At 33.4% G+C, this 22,101-nt stretch overlaps 1 protein-coding gene across 1 annotated transcript in view; it reads right to left on the reverse strand.

Annotated features, from left to right (window-relative positions):
- Positions 1-1,378: 1,378 nt before the first annotated feature.
- Positions 1,379-22,101, reverse strand: part of LOC106669481 (dehydrogenase/reductase SDR family member 11-like) — a 32,924-nt gene continuing 12,201 nt past the window's right edge. Inside the window, exons 3-6 of the mRNA XM_014398998.2 lie at positions 2,256-2,385; positions 1,776-1,905; positions 1,576-1,719; positions 1,379-1,517 (exon numbers count right to left, since the gene is read on the reverse strand). Coding sequence (XP_014254484.1) covers positions 1,470-1,517; positions 1,576-1,719; positions 1,776-1,905; positions 2,256-2,385 — 452 coding nt within the window. The 3' untranslated portion in view covers positions 1,379-1,469. The remainder of the gene's footprint in view (positions 1,518-1,575; positions 1,720-1,775; positions 1,906-2,255; positions 2,386-22,101) is intronic.

Raw genomic sequence — 22,101 nt, forward strand, 5'->3', positions numbered from 1 at the left:
TCCTCAATCGGGTGAGAACGATCCCTCTTCTCCGGCCGAGGTGCTCGAAGGGCCATTTACAGGTCATTCTCTTGGAATATATCGTTCATTATTAAACTGTTCATCTTTAAAACTGGAATTGGTTGTTCAATAATATGGATAGTTTCTCGGTTTTTATACCTTTTTTAGAAAGTAGTTAAAGAAATGTTCAAATACGGCGTTTTAACATCCTATAACATTTTCAAGTGAAAGGTTTATTTCTTTCATGTTTTAATGTAGAAATAATTCTAAAAAAATAATTTTAAAAAATGTGTATTTTTAGTGGCCGGTTGTTTAATAATTTTTTGGATTCGTGAGGAGCGGTCAAAAATGACGTAGTTTAAAAAAACACCTTTTTCATTTGGAAATTTGAACTAATTATTTCCTACTCACATAAAGTGTGGTGCTATTGAGCACTACTATATGTGAGTATGAAATACTCCGTTCAAGTTTATATTTTTTTTTTTTTTTTTTTTTTTTTTTTTTTTTTTTTTTTTTTTTTTTTTTTTTTTTTTTTTTTTTTGGCCTTATGGTCTAGCATATTGGCCAAAGTTTATATTTACATCTGTATTGTATTTTTTCCACTCCAAATTTACCCAGTCTGAAGATGACCCGAATAAAGATCGAAACGTCGGAAAAAAAAGGTGTTTTTTTTTCTAAACGACCTCATTCTCGAACGCCCCTCACGAATCCAACAAAAATGGCTGCCTGAATATATATAAACGCATTTTCAGATATTGCTTTAGTTGGCAAGGCGACAGGGATATGAGTATGGAAATGCATATTATTTTAATTTTTATGTTTTGGACACAAACTGCCTATTAAAAATGGAGATTTGCTAGAACCCTTTTTCATTACAGACAAAAACAGCCTGGGATAGGCAGAGCAAAATGACCGGAATCGACGAAACTGCAGGTGACATCGCCAAAAAGGTTTTTGCAATTGTTAACCCCTAACTTAAGAAATAAATAATGTGTGAACTTAAACTGGTATAAACTTGTAGTATCATCAATTATTTCGTGTTGTAAACCATGTAAATATTAAATTAATTTTAATAGGACTCAATCTACTAGCAATGTTCGTATTGTACTTTTTCTTTTTACAATTATTTCTAAAAATCAACCAATCGAATTCTGCCCCTTTGGATTGTATAACTTATACTCTAATGGTGACTTTTAGAGGTTCCTAAAGGAGGATCTTGTTATACGTCTACTCCACGTCATTTGAGATAAGTTGCTCCGGGTGCGGTTGGCTTGCGGTATCGGTTACATTCCTTTAACCACGGTTCCCCGTCAGAATTTATTTTAAACAGGCACGCATCGATTCTCCAACGCCGACTGATATATAAAATAGAATTTCGTACATATTGCACACAACGATAGCTTTATTAAGGGCTTACAAATGATTAAGCATTGCTGGACATAGACTCGTGAATAAAAAATGTAACTAGATTATGCAAAAACTGTCTCCTTCATGGGGCGCACTATGTATTCGGCAACCTGGAAGCAAAAAATTGTTAATTCAGGGAGTATAACCTAAAACCAATTGGAGAATTACCAAAACGTTCGGCGGGGTTGATAAAACGGCCACAACGCCGTTGGCCACGTCCTGAGATTCCAAAGCAGGGATGAGGTCGAAGTTGTATGTACCCCAACCGCCTACATCGAATATTTCAGTCGCCACAACACCAGGGCTAACCATCTAAAAAATTAAAACGTTTAATTGATATCAAAAAACAATTAAAACTTTCGACGTACGGAAACTTTGATGTTTGACTTCAGATTAGTCAACTCCGCACGGATTCCTTCCGTGATCACTCTTACGGCGTGTTTTGTGGCGTTGTACACGTGTTTGCCTAGATCAGTTGGTGGGTGATGTGCTGATATGCTGAAAAACGAATTTCCCCAGATTATAAATTTAAAGGTAAACATTTTCCTCAGTTCCGACCATGTAGGACTCGACCCAGATAGGATATGATTTTGCTTTTTTTTTACCTCGACCACCCTCCAAAACTAATCAGATCAACCCCTTGGCCCACGGGTTGGATCAATGTTTTCTAAGCTGTTTTACTGTTATCTTTACTTAAATAAACATCCCCTTATACAATAAAACGTTTTAACAAAAATCCATTTGTAACAAATTAAATTTCAGTTTTCACATGTGTCTTTAGTTTATTTGGCAAACACCCGCTCGATTATTCTTAAGTTTAAATAAGACTACTTTAATGATGTAATTACCTGCTAATATTAATTATATGACCGTCGTTTATGTCATTCTTTAACATTGAGGCGACAGCTTCTCTAGTCGCAGCTCCAAGAGAGAGGACGTTTAAATCGAACATTCCTCTCCATTTTTCCATATCGCCCTCTGAAACATTTGAAAAAATATATTTTTACTCATAACCATGTGTAACCATCTAATTCAATCAAATCCTTTAAGCACCAGAAAGTTTTAATTGCTTCGCATAATATAAACTTTTAACAAAACGAAATAAGTTCCCAAATGACAATTTTGAGCTACAAGTTGTTTAAAGTGCAAATTGAAAACAAATAAGCCTAATTTCATTACAATCTTATTACCTAAAAACTTAGTTATAAAAACTTTAGGAAATGATACGAACTCGTAATTTTCAAGTGTTGCATTACCAAAAGGTACCAATCTACCCAGTTTTCAAATAAGTTATTTAAACAGCCATAAAATGTATATGTGTGATGTGTATTTTTTAATTTTCTTAATTAAAAAGAATCTTGAGGAAGGCGTCAAAGAAGCCCGAAAGCTCATCATCAGAAAACAATTTGGTCCCATCGTGGCTTAATTACTGATCTCACAATTTTTTAGTATTTATCCTTTAAAGGCCGATACGAGACTTCACGATTACGAGCAATATATACGATAGATGGTAATATACAAATAAATTAAATACACTTATGTAGAAATACGAAGTGAGTATTTATATATACCAAAAGTAAGAGACAGAATGCTGTTTATAATTACAAAATTAATTAACTAAAAACACAACAAAGTATATATTAAATTGTATTATAAGTGAAAAATAAACACTTATTTTACTTGTTTTTTTCATTCAAGTAGCTTTTTGATTATATACGTTTTTTTACAAATAATTACCATTTTTGGAAGTAATTATGGATTTGATGCTCAGGGCGGCTAGGCACGTACGATTTTCTGACTCCACGTGACTGAAAATCGCATATGCGTAGCCGCCCATAGAATGCCAAATAAACTTTAGCCAAAATCAGGAGATTCTTTTATATTTTACGAGGGTTCGCGACAGCAGAGGTCATATAAACCCTCAGGGTGCCGATGTTTTTGAAAAAAAGCCAATTTGCAAGTATGTCGGGTTCGAATGCAAGGCCGCTCGATTCGAACCCGGGACCTTCACCTTATAGTGATGAGCGCCGTGTCAACGCATAAACCGTTGCTGCCACCGACGCCCCCCCCCACAGAAGGAGATTCTTGTTAATGATCATCGTGTAAATAAACCCTAAGTTTTGTAGTTTTACATCGTTTTTGTCCTATTATTCTAACGGTTGAGGTCTGATAACGATAGGCATTTTATCAGTACCAGTGATGGTTTTTAGATGAAAAATTGACTGGTTTTGGGCTGCAAGAAAAATTGTGAGATTTATTTTTGAGGTGATCCGCACGATAAATCTGGACATTAGTAGTTTTCAATTCAACTAGTCCTACTATTCTCGCTGCTTTTGTCAGTATATTGGACGTTTTTCCATCTAAAGTGATGTCGTTGGATGATAAATCGATTAAATTTTAACTGTAGCAAACAATTGTGAAATCTTTTGAAATTAAATGCATTAGAGTTCGTGTTTTCAATTAATTAATCTTTATATAAGGCATTGGTGGAGATAAAAAAGTCAGTGTCACGAGCGGGATTCGAACCCACGACCTTCGGCTAAATACGCCGCTGCTCTACCACTTGACCTAACGTGATTTCGATCCAGTCGGACACCAACCTCCCATCTCAACCCCACCTTTCGAATTTTCCATCCTTTGTCATATTTAAAATGTCGTGTAATCTGTTCCATTCTCGGCGACAAATGAAATGGCCACGGAGAGCTTTCGTGAAGATATACTTCATTTAACTTATTAAATTCACTAGTATTCGTGGTCAAATGGCAAAAAGGATGGAAAATTCAAAAGGTGGGATTGAGATGGGAAGTTGAGAGACTCTCGGGTTCGATTCCCACCGTCGCCTCTGGCCCTTTTTTCCCGATAACCCCCAATTTGAACACACAAGAATTCGTACTATGGCTAATATGCAAGATCATAAGGCCAATAAAAAAATAATAAAAAAAAAAAAGATGGGAAGTTAGTGCCCGAGTGGATTGAAGTCAAAATAGCTCAAGTTGTAGAGCAGCGTCGTATTTAGCCGAGGGTCGTGGGTTCGAATCCCGCTCATGACTCTTTTGAGATTTTTGAGGAGATAAATTTAGACTCTGCTGGTTTCCCACTCTCCTAATATTAATGTTTGTTCTATCAGTGTTCCTGCATTTGTCGATTTAGATTTAGATGAAAAAATGATTGATTTTTAATTTTAATAATATTTGTAAGATTCGCTGAAAGCTTCGCGGCTATAAACCTTCGAATTTTCTCTTCATTTATCTCTCTAGTCTGTCATTACAATCTACCTGCTGTATGGTGTGTTTCGGCATTTTACCAATTCGAATTGTTCGTATAGATGGGAAATCGCTTGTGAAGAACAGTAGTAAAAATTGTGAGATATTTATTGAATTTTTCGTGGCGATAATTTTGAAATTTGATCGTTTCCGATATCACCTAACGATTAAAAACTAGCACCAAGCTAATCGATCTTTCCAAACAAATTTAATTTCAGGTGTGAGAGCATACATATTTAAATTTCCTCTAAATTCACTATTTATTTGATGAAACTAAAGTCTGTAAGGCCGTATACATCGATAAGTCTTCTAATTAATTTATTTGTGAGAGATGGTTCTGCAGCTTTTGAGAACATCAATGTCTTAGAAGTTCAGTCTGTAATGTAAGAAACTGGCAATTCGCATTCGTGTTATCTTGTTTGCCGATGCTTTTATCGTGATCAAATGATCATAGAAGGCCAGGGCATTACATTCAGGATTCTCTCAACGTGCGAGAATTTCTAAATCAAAGGCGGCGTGAGTAGAATTGGGCTTCAATCTGCACTTATTGGTTGCTTAAAAATATTATAAAATTACAACAAAAATAGCATAGTACTATTAAAATTAACTATTACGTTTTTGGTTATTTATTTTTAAACCATTCAAAATAAGTTGAGCTCTGTAATTAGATTAATAAGTTTAAGAATTATTACAATTATTTGGAGATCGTGCGATGCGGTCTGGTGGGACGTAGGTTTAGAAAAACATTTTCTTCATCGTGCCTACGTTTCGATCTTTACTGAGATCATCTTCAGGGCCTGAGATTTATAAACATTGCTTAAATATACAAATACATGTAGGACGTGAAAAATGAATTTATACAATGATAGAAATTTTTGACTCAATCAAGGTATTTGTACTCTCCCAAAGTGTTTGTTTTCTGTGTAGATGTGTCATTATTGTGTGTCGTGTTGAGAGTGCCAGTGAGATATTTATGTTTTATGTTTATATACGTTGGATTAAAAAATAAATACATTATAATCTTTACAAAAATTAATGTACCTTTGTAATCTTTACAAAAATTAATGTACCTTTGTAATCTTTTGGATAAAAATCTTATAAATTTGACAAAGCAAACTTCTGCAGAGTTAATAATTTTATCGGGCGTTTGTACTAATCGTCCTAGAGATTAAATCAGCTGGCAACTGGTCGCAGATGAGTTTTTGCCGCCCCTACTGCGGTATAGACATCTGACGATAGCACTGCAGCAATTGTTTGGAAGTTGTATAGAAATAAATTGGACAAGTATTATATTTTGTTATTTTGGTCAGGGAAAACCACAAATGGGTCTTTTCATGGTATATTGAAAAAGAGAAAAAATCTCATATTTATCACTAGACAGCAATATGTCTTGTGTGTAAATAAATCTATACAAAGTTAAAACAAGGATCATCTTACTACACATTACTTTTTGTTAGTTTACAATTAAGTGAGAACAAAAATAGAATATATTTGCATTTGGAGAAACACCGGACTTATGAAATACACAGATAAAATAAACGATAAAAAAAGATTTGGTAAAAATAGGATATTATCTTATTAAATAAATATATTTATTCTTATACTTTCTACCGCCGACCTTTTTAGAGAATCTTTTAATAGTCCAAACTCTCCGACAACATAATAATTATGTTATATAAATAATACATTATTTTTTGGTAAAATAAAATATTTGCATTTGGAAAAACACCAGACTTATGCCATACATAGATAAATTAAACGATAAAAAAACGATTTGGTAAAAACAGGATATTATCATATTAAATAAATGTATTTATTCTCATACTTTCCACCGCCGACATTCTTAGAGAATCTTTTAATAGTCCAAACTCTCCGACAACATAATAATTATGTTATATAAATAATACATTATTTTTTGGTAAAATAAAATATTTGCATTTGGAAAAACACCAGACTTATGCCATNCATTCATACAAATGAGTAATCCTGTAAACGTAAACAGAATATTTTATATAGATTTTTTTTAATGAAAACTTAAAATCCTGCATTATTTTCCGGACAACCCGATAAATATTTATATTTTTTAAGTTTTCTTATCACTTATTTTTGTTAGTTGTGTATAACGTGTTACTATATGAAATTGTGCTGTCTGTAATGTAAGCAATTTCTTTGATAATTTTGTATTTACATTTCTGAATCCGAGTATTATTCATACAATTAATTAAAAAATGGTTTAAAAAAACTAAATAAAATAATAATAATAATCTTATCGTGTAAAATGTTTAAATACATAATAAAATTAAATTTTAATTTTTTACACATTTACTTTAATTAATTAATTATTTATTTTGATTATAAAACGTTTTGAACATCAATGCTTTCTTGCTAGATCTGGTTAAAGAATTTACATTTTTGTTTATTGTCTCGTCTAAATTGTAATAAAGCTTCTGTATAGCTCCATAAATTTGGAAGAACAGAGTTTGTTGGAATGATTGTGGCTAATTGAAAAAGGATTACCCATCCCTGTTACACAGTGTAAAGAAATATGGATTTAATTAAAACCTACGAACATTTCTTGCGTAAAACTTTCACAAATCGTTTGTATTCCTCCATGGACAACCGTCAAAAGAAAAGAACTTGGACGGTTTTAATTTATAATTTAAAATTTGAGAGAATATTTGATATTAGATTAGATATTTGATAGGAAGTTATAATTTGATAATCGCAAAATATGGCACGTGGTAGAAAATAATTCATTTCCACAAGGAGAAAATCCGTTACAAATGGTTCAAGAGAGGTTCAACTTCAAACTAAACCCCTCGGGCGATTCGAGTTCACTCTTAGCTTATTAAAAACTTTTTGGCCACTTTATTCTTTAATATTTGATGTTCAATCTGAACTCCTAATTTATTTCGCCTTGGGCCAACTCGAGGGATTCCCAGGGGGGTTTTTCGTTCAATTGGAGAATCGATGGGTTTTCTGTATTTACTGAGCTCAGATTTTTACTTTTGTGCCTTAGTTTACCTCAACTCTACTACATGTACAAAGCACTGAGAGGTAACAAAAAGAGGCCACCCTTAATATTTTTAATTATCTCTTAGACTAACTATATTTTATAGCACCTTATAACAATATTTCGTCCGTTTTAAAGGATTTTATATATTTATAAACAAAACATATAAAATTTGCTACTTGTGTTTACAATTAAATTTGGTAAATAAATCGTTCAATAGTCAATCCTTTCTTCATTAATTTTTCTATAAACTTTCTTTCTAACTTCAATAGTTTTCGTGGTCCGCTTGACCAAATAATATCTTTCAATTAATTAATCTGTATTTAAGGTATTGGTTGAGATAAAAAAGTCGAATCCCGCTTTTGACACTGGCTTTTTTTATTATAACTAAAACTCTCCGTGGCCATTTCATTTGTCGCCGAGAATGGAACAGAATACACGACATTTGAAAAATGGCAAAATGGAGGGAAAATTCAAAAGGTGAGGTTGAGATGGGAAGTTGTCCGACTGGATCGACGTAAATAAATAAAAAATGGTACAACTTAAAAATAATAAAACCCTGGAACGTTAGAAAGAAGTATTTAAGGTATTGGTTGAGATAAAAAAGTCAGTGTCACAAGCGGATTCGAACCCACGACCTTCGGCTAAATACGCTACAGTAACTTCCCATCTCAACCCCATCTTTTGAATTTTCTCTCCTTTTTTGCCATTTTTCAATTGTTTCAAAAAGGAAGGAAAATTGAAAAGGTGGGGTGGAGATGGGAAGTGTCCGAGTGGATCGAAGTCACGATAGCTCAAGTGGTAGAGCAGCGGCGTATTTAGGTCGTGCGTGAATCCCGCTTGCAGCACTGGCTTTTTTTATCTCAACAATACCTTAAATACTTCTTTCTAACGTTCCAGTGTTTTTTTTTACCATTTATAAGGTTCAAATTTATTTAAGTGAAGGGTTTAAGTGATACAGATTGGCTAGAATCCATCTTTAGAACATTTAAGAAGTCAAGTGTATGTACTTTCCAAAGCAACAGTCCGAACGATCTTCCTTCGCTACCAAGATACTGGAGGGTACTCAAGAAGGCATGGTTCAAGTCGCCATCGGATTACACCTCAGAGAGATGATCGTTTTATTGTTTCAAATGTTATTCGGCATTGTACCGCTGTTGACATCAACGACTTCAACGAGTTAGAAATTTTAATGTTAGTTTACGCACTTCAGACCTGGATTACATTCGAGGCCTTCCATTGGTCAAGAGCTTCCGACAAGGCACAGAATAGCTGGGCTAAGTTTTGGAAATCAGATCAATTGGTCTGGGCAAATTTGGACTAAAATATTTCGGATAAGTCAAAGTTTTGTTTGTGGCCTTCGAAAGGCCGAGATAGGGTTTGGAAACATGAGGGAGATACATCACCGCAACATTTTCCCTCCAGAGAAGGTATAGAGATGGTGGTGTTATGGTTTGGGCAGGAAATTCTATAGGTCACAAACTTGATCTTCATCGAGGGTTACCTAAGAGCACGATACACGGACGATGTGTTATCAGAAGTAGTTGAACTCCGTCGTTCCCGAACTTCCACGATGCTTCCCCAATATTCTTCTTTATCTCAATTTATTATCGTCGATAGAGAAAAAATGTAATTGGGTCAACGGGCATGCTCTATCTTAGGAATGTTTTTGCTTTTTATCGAAGAGGAGCGTAATCTCTTCTTTCTGAATATCAACGTTGCTCACTTTACTGCAAATTTTACGATTCTGCGTTACATTTTGTTTTATCGTTTGTTTACTTTCCGCACGGCTCGAAATAACAAGGGAATTACTTTTGACGCTATATTATATAAATGGCGGCAAAGGTCGTACTTTTTATGGGTTTTTAGCTAGTTGGTAAAAAGTTTCCTTCAGAAAAATGAGAAACGATCGAACATTCTAAAGCGCCTTGTTTGGGGATGTTTTACAAAGTTATTCGGAGCAGAAAACTTTTTAACATTTCTTAACTTTGCTAGATGACATAAATTCAAATTTGAATCCCTCGGGTATAATTCGTTTTAGGAACATTGGAACAAATGCACTGTGGCCTGTAAAAGTTTTAACTGCAACTGTCTGCCAGCCGTTATAACATTACTGACTACTTTTTCAAAGAATCTTGACATTTTCGTATTTCATCAATAATTTTCGTTATGTACATTCTGCATTATCGTAGTTTTAAATTGTAGATTGAGTACAACTAGTTTTTACTAGAAAATACACATATTCAAGTCATGTTTTTCATTTTTATTTATTCTTCATAACAATCTTACTTCATGCATGTTACAAAAAGAAAAAATGGTTTTATTTTTATAGCATTTCTAAATGAGACATTCATTATAAAACCAAAAACTAATATGAAGTAGAAATTCCCGTAATGTATAAAATGGATTTTTTTAAATTTAGAGTAAAAATTACCCTAGTGTTTCTTTTTTTTATAGTATCTATAACGGCGTAGCTATATACTTAAAACTCTTTCATACACCTATGTAACAGCACTATTGCTGTTATTACAAAAATATTAACCTATGGCTAATCTTTGATATTATCGCTTCTAGATAAACATTTGTTCATACATATTTGTTTTCTGTTGAAAAATAAAATCTTGAGTACTAAGAACGATCTATATTACACCCTCTTCATAATACTAGGGTGTAACGCGAATTCACATCATTCTACTGGGGCAACGCTCATCAAAAAGCGGGGTGGGTCTGTCTTTGATTGCTTACTAGACAAAAACATAACAGAAATCGTAACAGGACTAAGTGGCTTCTTCACTAAGACTGCCTGAAACAAGAGGCAAATGGTCGGAACTAAGCAGTTAACACCACAAGGGTTGATGATGGTGATAAGTTCAAGTTAGGAAGTGGGGGTTTTGTATTCCAAAAGTACTGCGGTCTAATGGCTGGCTTCCTCTATTTCCCACTGTTTATTCTGATACAATTTAACCTTTTTATCCTAAGGTTTTGGTCAGATTACGGTCTTTAAGCAAATGTCTACTGAATCGGGCAGCTCAAGAGTTTGCATAATTCTCTTTTTGTTCTTTTGGACCCATTATGAGCTTGTATTCGTCCTTCTTATCAAAAATATAATTTTTGAACTTACATATGTTTTTGCAAATCCTACCTCGGCCAGTTTGTCTATTTGTTGATTACGCAGAAGTTTTTTGCTGTCCTGGAAGCAAGACAACATCAGGTATTATATTTTTCCAAGGTTTTATAATGAATTCACCGACTATTTATATGTGAACGCTTTTAGGGACTGTATGAGGGTTATTTTGTCAGTGTAACCCCTTTAAGATTTTCTATAGCAAACGTATTGATAAAATCTATCAGATTGAAAGACCGAGGTGAACTTCCCTAATGATTTTGATTGCTCGTATTTGGAGTTAACACCCACAGTGGATCGACTGGCCGAACAGTTGACAAAGTTAATCATTAAAGTTTATCGTAGCTGGAACATAGTGGAGCATCAAACCAGAATGATATACTGGAATTTCCATGGCCGAATAATGGACTAAACCGTCTAAGAACTAAAATACGAAAACGTTTTAATACAGCAAAAGTGAAATACTTGCGAAGGACCACCCAAGCAATTTTTTTCTGACCGTACTTTATGCATTGGCCAAAGAAATAACTATATGAAGCCCGATGAGGCGGAGACGACCAAAAGAGCCAGGAGAAGGCTTTATAAAAATAAAAATTTGTTTTATACAAACATGCTCCACATATACCGTGCCCTGACCCAATCAATTCGTTTCATTTTAATGGGAGATAGAAACAGAACCCAAGATTTCTTATAGAAGAAATGATGTCAGTTTACTTCAAAAAGGACCAAAGCCGCCTAAGCCAACCCAGCGAGGACAATAGGGCTTTATAAAAATCAAGCGCACCGGCAATGACCCCTACACACCCCCCGACCATCACCGCCACAACCAACCTAGCCTAATCCTCTAATTGAAATTTCAATGCCACACGACACCAGAAAATCAAATATATGAGTATATATATCTATATCATTAGTATCAATTAAAGTGTCCAAATTGAAAGGCAGTTCAACACTTTTACACCCAGCAAATTCCGTAATAAGTCCGCTCTCTGAACTTCGTGCTAGTTATAGATCAAAATTATATGTTCGAGATCCTCGACCACATCGCATGTAGCACAATTAGCGGTTGGTCTTAAATTTGTTTTAACAAATATGCTCCACATATACCGTACCTGATCCAAGCAATTAGCAATTCGTTTTATTTTAAAGGCAGATAGAAACAGAACCCACGATTTCTTATAGAAGAAATGATGTCAGTTTACTTCCCAGGGGCAAAACTTGTGGAATACAATCCGATGTTTTTTGTAGGTACCGAGTAAAAACAGCCAACTGGTTAAAAAAACCTGAAATCCGAACTAAATAAATTGGGTACTTTTGATCCGGACAAATCAGGGATAAGTTATTTCCCACAACAGTGATTTGAATTCATGAGAACAATCCTAGTAAACGTTTAAGGGCCTTTGAACTTGCATTTATACCACGAAAATGGAATCACAGATAGTGGTAGTCAAACCAAAATAAGAAGTTAAAATAAAAAGGTTAGTGCAACGAGCGGGATTCGAACCGACGACCTTCGGTTAAATACGCCGCTGCTCTACCGCTTGAGCTCTCGTGACTTCGATCCACTCGGACACCAACCTACAACCTTTCGAATTTTCCCTCCTTTTCCCGCTCGTGGCATTAAATTTTTAATTTCAAACGAAACCTTACATAAAAAGATTAATTAATTGCAAGAAGTAATTTGGTCAATAGACCACTGAATATAATGCATTCAAAAGAAGAAGGTTGAAACTTTGATTTGGCAAATGCAATAATCTAATACTCCTTGCCCAAAATTCGATTAAGAAAATTAAAATCAAAATAATACATATATTCATCTTGCAAAAAAAACTAAAGACAAGTTGGAAAAGGTTAAATCCATGGAGACATGGTAAATCATTTGAGAAGGAAGAATGTGCTCTTTTGCTTCATAGACATTGAAAGAGTTTTTGATAACATCTCGTATAGATATTGTATAAACAACTCCTTACATTACTAAAAATTATATAACAATATGAAACAATGCAAATATATTAACACATCAAGATGAAAGCTATGTAAGATAAGAAAATTAACATCTTTTATCCTAATACAAAAATTTATAAATGTGTCCAATTTCAATGTATTTCCTAGTGACAATGTTGTTATTTAGAGGTCATGATTGGTCAAAGAGTGAAAACAAAATAGAATTTCCACGATGAGGGTAGGAGACAGTCAGTTCAGAAGTGAACCAGTCTATTCCGTGTAGGTGAGAAAGAAAGAAATGTCAGATCCTAGAAAAGAGTTTAAAAAGTGTTGAAATCCCTAAAAAAAGAGTTCTTCAGTCCACAGCGGATTGACTGTAAATATTGAGTAACAATCCACCTTGTTCCAAATCGCCTGGCAAACGGTTAACATGAAATTCCTGTCCATTTAAATTGAAACAGCTTTAATTGTTTGTATTAAAATTTAAAAAGGAAATTTAATCTGAGTTAATTGTTGTTTTCTTGTGTAATTAATAAATTATTTTAAATCTTTAATTACATTTTACTATAAAAAGGCACCTGATCGGTTTGTATTCAGGTTCGATCAAGACGTCTGAGGTTCCTAATAAAAAGTGGTAGAGCAGTGGTGTATGTAGCCGAAGGTCGTGGGTTCGAATCCCGCTCGTGGCACTAGCTTTTCCATTTCCACCAAAACCATACATAAAAAGATTAATTAATTAAAAGAAGTAATTTGGTCAATAGACTACTAAATATAACGGATCTAATAAAAAGGATTGAGAGTTGAGCCCAGCTTGTTTAATCAAGAAGAAACCGTAAAAAATAAATATAATCTGATTTATGAACCTGTACATCCTTTTAATTTTTTTTAAAAATTCAAGTATTAACTAACTATCGAATTTAATTATCAATTATTTTTAGTTTCAATTGTTTATTCTTACAAATTGGAATTGTAGTATATTAGGAGCGTTAATTGCTTAAGAACTTCTTATCAGCAGAAAATTATTTTATAGCACTACCCTCTCGGTCTACTCAATTTGCCCTAAGGCAGAAAGCTTTTCGACCTAATCACGTCTTAACTGAATTGCAATAAAGACGAGACGGTCCAGATATGATAAGTAATAATCTGCTGACAACAGCTTGCCAACTTTGAGACCGGTCGAACTTCACAATTAAACGCAAAACTGTTTCCAACTTTGTCAGGGTTAAAAGCTTGTGAAATTAAACCGCAGATAATGATCCTCGTCTAGCAGACATATCGTGAGCCGAATAAGGAAATGAAACTTTCGTTTTTAAGTTTTCTCAATTGAGCTTTGTACGAACGAGAAAAATCTCGTTTAGAAAACTCGGTTAATTAGGATGCGAAATATGACGTTCGCCAGTTCGTAACGCGTGTACAGTCAAACCGCTGTTAAAATACACTATTTCTTTACTTTTAAAATTATCTGTTTACTGTTTATTTAATAAACACATTTCATACTTGTCGACAGTAAAAAAGAAACTCACTAATACAATCAGCACTGTTATTTAAATCTAAAAGTAATTATTTTATTTCGTCTATAATATATCCTAAACGTAGTAACAGTAGATTTTTTTTTTGTATTCGCAAAATAATGTTCCGTATCATTTACTTATGATGTCTTCATTTTTATTTCATATATAAAAATAAATGAAGTTTTAAATAAAGTTAAATATTTTAACAGTGTCAGTAAAATTTATTTGTAATTGCAATTGTACATTGTGTACACTGTACAGTATCATTATTCGATTTTTTAAACATCAATAAATAAATTGTTATCAGATATTGGATTTTCTAGTCAAAAATTTGTTACGGCACAAAAATTTCTGTAAAGGTATGTGTGTCATTCGGGAGAAGTTTAGACATACAGTACTGACAAACATAGCACATAGATAAAGAAGAATGGTCTAGTGCACGTCTTGTTACAAATTTATTATGATTTAAATGAAAAATAGTAAAAAATGCTAATTTCAATTAATTAATCTTTGTGTAACGTATAGGTTGAAATAAAAAAAGTAGTGTCTCGAGAGAGATTCGAACCCACAACCTTCGGCTAAATACGCCGCTGCTCAACCAGTTGAAGTCACGATAGCTCATGCAATACGATTTTTTTCAGGTACCGAGTAAAAACAGCCAACAACAAAAAAAACCGGAAATCCGAACTAAATAAATTGGGTACTTTTGATCCTGACAAATCAGGGATAAGTTATTTTCCACAACAGTGATTTGAATTATTCACAACAATCCCAGTAAACTTTGAAGGTCCTATGAACTAGCACTTATCCCACGAAAATGGAGTCACAGATAGGTGGTAGTCAAACCAAAAGAAGAAGTTGAAATGTAAAAACTAGTGTCTCGAGAGGGATTCGAACCCACGACCTTCGGCTAAATACGCCGCTGCTCAACCAGTCGAAGTCACGATAGCTCACGCAATGCGATTTTTTTTTCGTAGGTACTGAGTGAAAACAGCCAACTGGTAAAAAGACCGGAAATCTCTCAAAAAATTTCACTCCGAACTAAATAAATTGGGTACTTTTGACCAGGACAAATCAGGGATAAGTGATATAAATAATATAAATTTTCCACAACAGTGATTTGAATTCATGAGAACAATCCTAGTCAACTTTTAAGGGCCTGTGAACTAGCACTTATACCACGAAAATGGAGTCTTAGATAGTGGTAGTCAAATCAAAAGAAGAAGTTGAAATGAAAAACCTAGTGTCACGAGCGGGATTCGAACCCATGACCTTCGGTACGAAGGTAATACGCCGCTGCTCTTCCACTTGAGCTATCGTGACTTCAAGTGGTAGAGCAGCGGCGTATTTAGCAGAAGGTCGTGGGTTCGAATCCCGTTCGTGACACTTAGCTTTTTTATTTCAACCAATACTTAAAGATTACTTAATTGAAAGAAGTTATTTGATCTATCAGACCACGAAATATAATGGATTTAATAATACTAATACTAAATAGTACACTTCCAAATTAATCATATGTTTTGTAAAATTTCTAAATGAGGTTGAATTTAGAAAATTCTCAAGCTACTCACCATTTTCCCTGAAACAAAGTTAAAATACGTCTGACACACTTAAAATTAAAATAAATAGTAAAAAAAAGTCATATCGTACAGAAGGGATTAACTAGAACGTCTATCTGCTGAGTGTCGCCGACAAGGAGGTTGAACCATTTTATATTTTGTACGTATATTTACGAATTAAATTCCGTGGACCATAACAGGATTCGAATGGTTATGACAGCATGCTAAACCGAGCCAATTTAATAAAAAAAATTAAGAAATTTCATACAAGAAAATTGAATTAACAAACAATGGCCAAAATATTGAATTTTACGTGTTGTTTGTACAAGACTCGGCGATTTTCTACAATATACCGAATACTACACTATACATCATTTTAAATTTTGCGGTTTGATAAAATTAAATTTTCAACGCTGACAGTAAACGGCCGATATAAACTACGTGATGATTCTTTTATTTTCTTCGAATTTTTCCGATGACCAAATTGACTATGGGCTGAACTTGTTTTGTTACATCATTATTTAGGTTCTGATTAACCAAAGGCGGAATGTTGAACTGTTGAATATGAAGATTCAAAAGTCCTTGTACTCAAAACAAGCGTTTTACAGATTACTGCAGACCTTGAAGTATGCAAATAGCTGATAAGAATTTTTAAAAATACTGACTTTTTAACATAGTTAATAAACACTAAAAGAAAAAAAACGGACACTCAGATTTTGTTGTTACAATCTGTATATATGCATTTTTATCGTAATATCAATTAAAACATACTTATTTTAATGGAAACAAATCTTAAAAATTCATGAATTTTAATTACAATTATTTAATGATGACGGTTTGAAAGAAAATTCAGCAAAACAACGTAAAATCATTTAGTGAGACATTAAAATGCGACTCGTCAATTTCTGATGTCGTTTAGTTTGATGTACATTAAAAAATATGTTGTAATTAATCAAACAATAAAAATGCATGTAGTGAATATAATAATAAACGACAAAATACGAATGGTCGGATTTGTGTGTGTGTGTGTGTGTTTGTTTGAGTTTTTTGTGTGAACTTCAATATTCTATTAGAGCACTATCTTGTCTGTATATACAGTTTTAATTTTTTTAAAGAGAAAGAAGCCTGAAAAAACAAAATATAAAATTGTAAATTGAGGAACTCAATAAAGTACGTATTGTCACAAATTAAAACCACTCCTGTTAAACCGTTTTATGTAGAAAGGTCTTAATTGATACCATAAGCTTATTTTTAAATGTGTAAAACAATTTTAAAAAAGTAATGAACTATCGCCCTGCAAGTAACTAAAATTAAAATAGAACTAATGAAATCAATTTGTTAAAGAATGGTCTAATGTATTTTGCTCATAATTTAACATAATTAAGGCACATGATTCTAAAATAGGATAATTTTCCTATCGTTTCACAGCTCATGTTTCACAGTATCAACTTTTATTTACAGTTACTTTAGACCCGTTAGATGTTTTTCGAGAAATTGGGTCTACCATAAAAGGCCCTGTTCTGGGCGCCCTAAGTAACAAGAATGACCTTTTTTTTACCTTGAGGATTTTGCGAAACCGGCACCTTACTATTGTTCATGCGATTCATAAGCTCCAAGAAGATGGAGGTGTCCAAATTTCTAAACGCACTGCTTGAAGAAGATCAAATCAATATGGACTGATGGCTTTTCGCTCCGTAAGAGAACAAGAATTGACCAGAACACACGGAGTTGCACGGCTGCCATTTGCTCGAGAACGCAGCCATTAGTCTTTGGACGATTGGACTACTGTACTTTTTACAGATGAGTGTAGATTTTCTCTACGATTCCAAGATGGGCGTGAGAGAGTGTGAAGAAGACGAAATGAAAGGTACGAAGCTTTTTCCAAGAACCAACCTTTTCAACGTAGCTCAGTGATGGTGTGGGTGGGAATTTAAATGGAGAGTCGCACAGAGTTGGTTGTTGTTCGTGGAGGGTCTTTAACGGACGCTCGCTATGTCGATGAAATCATGGAACATCATGGGTTGCCTATCCTCGATGAAATCGGCGACAATCCTATTCTAATGCATGTTGCTTGTATAGTACAAGCCTTAAACAGCATACCATCAGGGTCTTAGCCTTGCCAGCCCGTTCTCGAGACTTAAACCCTTCCAACATTTATGGGATAACCTCAAAAGACGAATAAGAGCACGTCCATCACATCCTGATACACTCCACGATCTTGAAACGAGTCTTCGTGAAGTATGGGTTAACCTATAGCAAAGAAACATTTCCACACTGGTTGGAAGTATGCCGAGGCGTCTTTCATATGTAATTAAGTCAAGAGGAGGAAATACGCGATATTGAAATGTTACTTAAAAATCTTAAACCAAATTAAAACCAATTTTATCTTTCCCTCTTTTTTTTCATTGTTCTTAGAAATTTAAATTTTTTACTTTTAGACAAGAGCTGAAGAGATCTAATTAGGTCGTGGCGCAGTAGGCCGCCTCTCTTATCCCAACTTTTAGACAAAAATTAGAAACAAGAAATGGTGAAATAAAAGAAAAGGTGTTTGAATATGAAAAAAAATTCGTTTAATTGGCTGAGTTTAACACTCTGCCATAACCAATCGAATACGGTCCACGTTATTTTAATTTGTTAAAATTCGATAAAATTATTGTAAAATGGTACGATAAAGGGATCGCCGGCACTCAACAGTTGTGCCCTTCTGTACGATAGGAATTATTTTACTTACTTATTTTAATTGTAACTGTGTCAGACCTATCTCGTTTCTGAGAAAATGATTGCGGCTTGATTATTTTTTAAATTTAAATACTACCCACAACATTGCCAAATGCATATTTACCATGAATAAATTATTTAGTATAGTATTGGTTTTTTTTAATGTCAGTACACATAAATACAGTTTATAAATGAGAACTATACAACCAGCTCTCATTTATAAACTGTATATATTTCAAACCTGCCTTGCTTCATCTTAACCACACAAAAATTATTCATGTGCACCTTTGATTATTAAAGATTTTGTATGTTGAAGCAAGACCGTTTGACTATATAAAATTTATAAAACAGAACAACTCGTTGTATTTGGTCCTTTATGAAAAGTAACCTACCTAGAAAAAGATCTTTAAAAAAACCTACTTTTTAAATAAATCATTTAAAAACAAAATGAATATAATTATATTATTAAAAGAAGTTATAGATTATATTGACATAAAAAAATTAACAGTTTGCATAAAATTGTCCATATATAGGCTTCCAGTATAAACATTTTCCTCTCACATTTGTTTTTCCAAGTTAAGGTCAAAATACATACAAGAATAACTGTACGATCCTACTTAATCCTCTTCGGTGAACCCTTTGCGGCAATATTTCCTCGATCCCTTCCGTATCACGTAGGAAGTAGAAGCTGGATGGTTAAAGGCGTATAAATCCGGCAGTACAATTCCGGTAACGATCAACTTTTACATTTTACATTGCATTTATAAATTTTGTTATTGATATCTTCAACGCTTGCTAATGCTATTTGCAATAAAAATGTACCATTATTACCTTTTTCTTAAATACAAGTGCTTAAAACCGACTTAATTTTTTATAGACTAAAAGACAAAAAAACCCTCATATTTTGTCGTTTATTTGAAACTTTTCGTATTTGTTATCGGTATATAATTACAACATGACCACTAAGAAAATATGGATTCATGTTAGTATTGATGTAAAGTAACCCGTACTCATGACTTCATTTTTGTAGTGGGAAATTAAAAAAGTAGGTTATCATCAACCTCTGAAAAAATAAAGAGTTTGTATTTTAAAAAATTATCTTTTGTCATGGCAGATTAAAGTATTTCCCAGTTTAAACGGCAATCTCTAACAATAGGTAGAAGGTCCGTATCAGTTTTGCAATGCTAAAAGTAGATGAGGAATAATTGAAAACCACGATGAATATGCTTGACTCAATATCTTTGCGTTAAATCATCTACAGATTAAACCCGACCTTTCCTGCACAGAATACTCAATAGAAATTGATATTGTGCTTATTCATTGCATTAGAGCTTTATAAGACTCTCAAAAGTTGGGAAGTTGTTTAATTCTGGTTAAATTATAAGATAAAACATCCATTTGACTTGGGGTGGAAAAGAGTTTTTGTAAGAATAATTATTCTAAATGAACTGTTTCAAGAAAAAACGGTTCCAAATCTCATAAAACAAATGTCGCTGAATGTAAAATATAATGTTCATTTTACGACGTCATAAAGCGTTTTCGGTATAAAACAAAATGGGTCAATACACATTTCTGACCGTAACTGGAAATACATTGTGAAATATTAGATTACAATTAATTGTATTTGTATTAACAAAATTAGAAATGCAATTTTAGTTCTTTAGACAATGTCACAGAATTTAGAATCCATCCAAGTTACAGGCCCTTTTCAGGGGTTTGCATTTACATAAATCTAACGCAAGGGGCAGAGGCTATAGGGAACTGGGAATATTGTTTGACATTTCCGTTTTTAGTAGGTTAAATAATACTATATTAATACTACTAATATATTTAATATTGACAACAAATAATGCTAATAAAATAATGTTCTTCATGAAAAATAAATCGACAAGATTATAATTATATATTCAAAATCAGGAATAAAGCTAAGAATTATGAAACTAAATTAATGTATTATATAGCGAGTGTTTACTTTAGAAATGGCCCCATCCTTTATTTTGAATATACAACTTTAAAATTTTTAGCATTAAAATGCCGTAGTCTTATGCTTGAACATAATAAATAGATTTGATTAGGTTTCGTGGCCCGCTTGACCAAATAAATTCTTTTCAATTGATTAAGGTTTTGGTTGAGATAAAAAAAATCAGTGTCACAAGCGGGATTCGAACCCACGACCTTCGGCTAAATACGCCACTGCTCTACCACTTGAGCTATCGTGACCTCGATCCACTCGAACACTAACTTCCCATCTCAACCCCACCTTTTGAATTTTCCCTCCTTTTTGCCATTTTTCAAATGTCTTGTAATCTATTTGATTCTCGGCGACAAATGAAATGGCCACGGAGAGCTTTAATGAAGATATACTTCATTTAACTTATTAAATTCATTAGATTTCGTGGTCCGATTGATCAAATAACATTTTTCATTTCAATTAATTAATGTTTATGTAAGGTATCAGATGGTAAGTTGGTGTCCGAGTAGATCTAAGTCACGATAGCTCAAGTGGTAGAGCTGTGGCGTATTTAGCCGAAGCGTGGGTTCGAATTCCGCACGTGGCACTATTTTTTTTATCCCAACCCATACCTTACATAAAGATTAATTATTAATAGTTTTAAAAGTTCTGGTGAAGTAGATATACTTCGAAATCTTCATGAAAGGACATGTTGTTTCAATATAAAATTATATGTGGTTAGCGTGATAAAAAAATTATGATGCAAACATCTACGCTATTTTGCAACCTTTTTTAAAGTTGGGTTATAATGCAAGTACACGCGTTTTTTTCTTATACTGGCATTGTTGACAAAACAATCAGAAGAAAGGTGTGAAAAGTAGAATAACATTCACTTCGATCAATCTAATTCTAACAATATTTTAAATAAAGGATCTAGCAATTCTGACTGTTCACTTAATTGATTATAATTAATCAGCATCAAGAACTAATCACTTATTAAAAAACCTAAGGATTCCATTCGATATTACATTATGTGCTAAATGAAATTACGATAACTTGTCCAACATAACAGTTGAAATAAATACAGGAATCGGAAAAAATTAAATTGTCTAAATTTTCAGTTATTTGATCAATCAAATACAAAAATATCACTGATGATTGAGGGTTTACTTATTGCTTATATTATCTCCAACTTAGTTCGATCGGTAGACTAACTTTCCAGACTAATTTCACTGAATCTGCGAAAATCATTTGATTTTTTTTAACAACCTCCACACCACCGTGCTTCACTAGGCCCCATACCAGCAGAACACTGTTACAGTTACTGTTACAGCAGAACTGTTACTTGGCATGCTAAAAATACAATTTGAAAGAGGGCTTAATTTCTTAAGTTCGTTTTGTCTCGATTATGAAGGGAGGCTAAACAAGGATAAGGGAGATTGTATAAATTTAGAAATATTTATTCTAATTAAATGGATCTCCCTTTGCTGGTTTCCCCTTTTACACTAGAATATGGAATGGTTTTTAAATTGCGTTTAAATTTTTAATTACGTCAAGAGGAAATCATCCCGAGACAAAATTTCCGTAAGATTGCAATTTAAGACCTAATAA

The sequence above is a fragment of the Cimex lectularius genome, unplaced genomic scaffold (genome assembly GCF_000648675.2).
Source record: "Cimex lectularius strain Harlan isolate CLEC.00 unplaced genomic scaffold, Clec_2.1 scaffold128, whole genome shotgun sequence".
In the NCBI taxonomy this organism is placed as follows: domain Eukaryota; kingdom Metazoa; phylum Arthropoda; class Insecta; order Hemiptera; family Cimicidae; genus Cimex; species Cimex lectularius.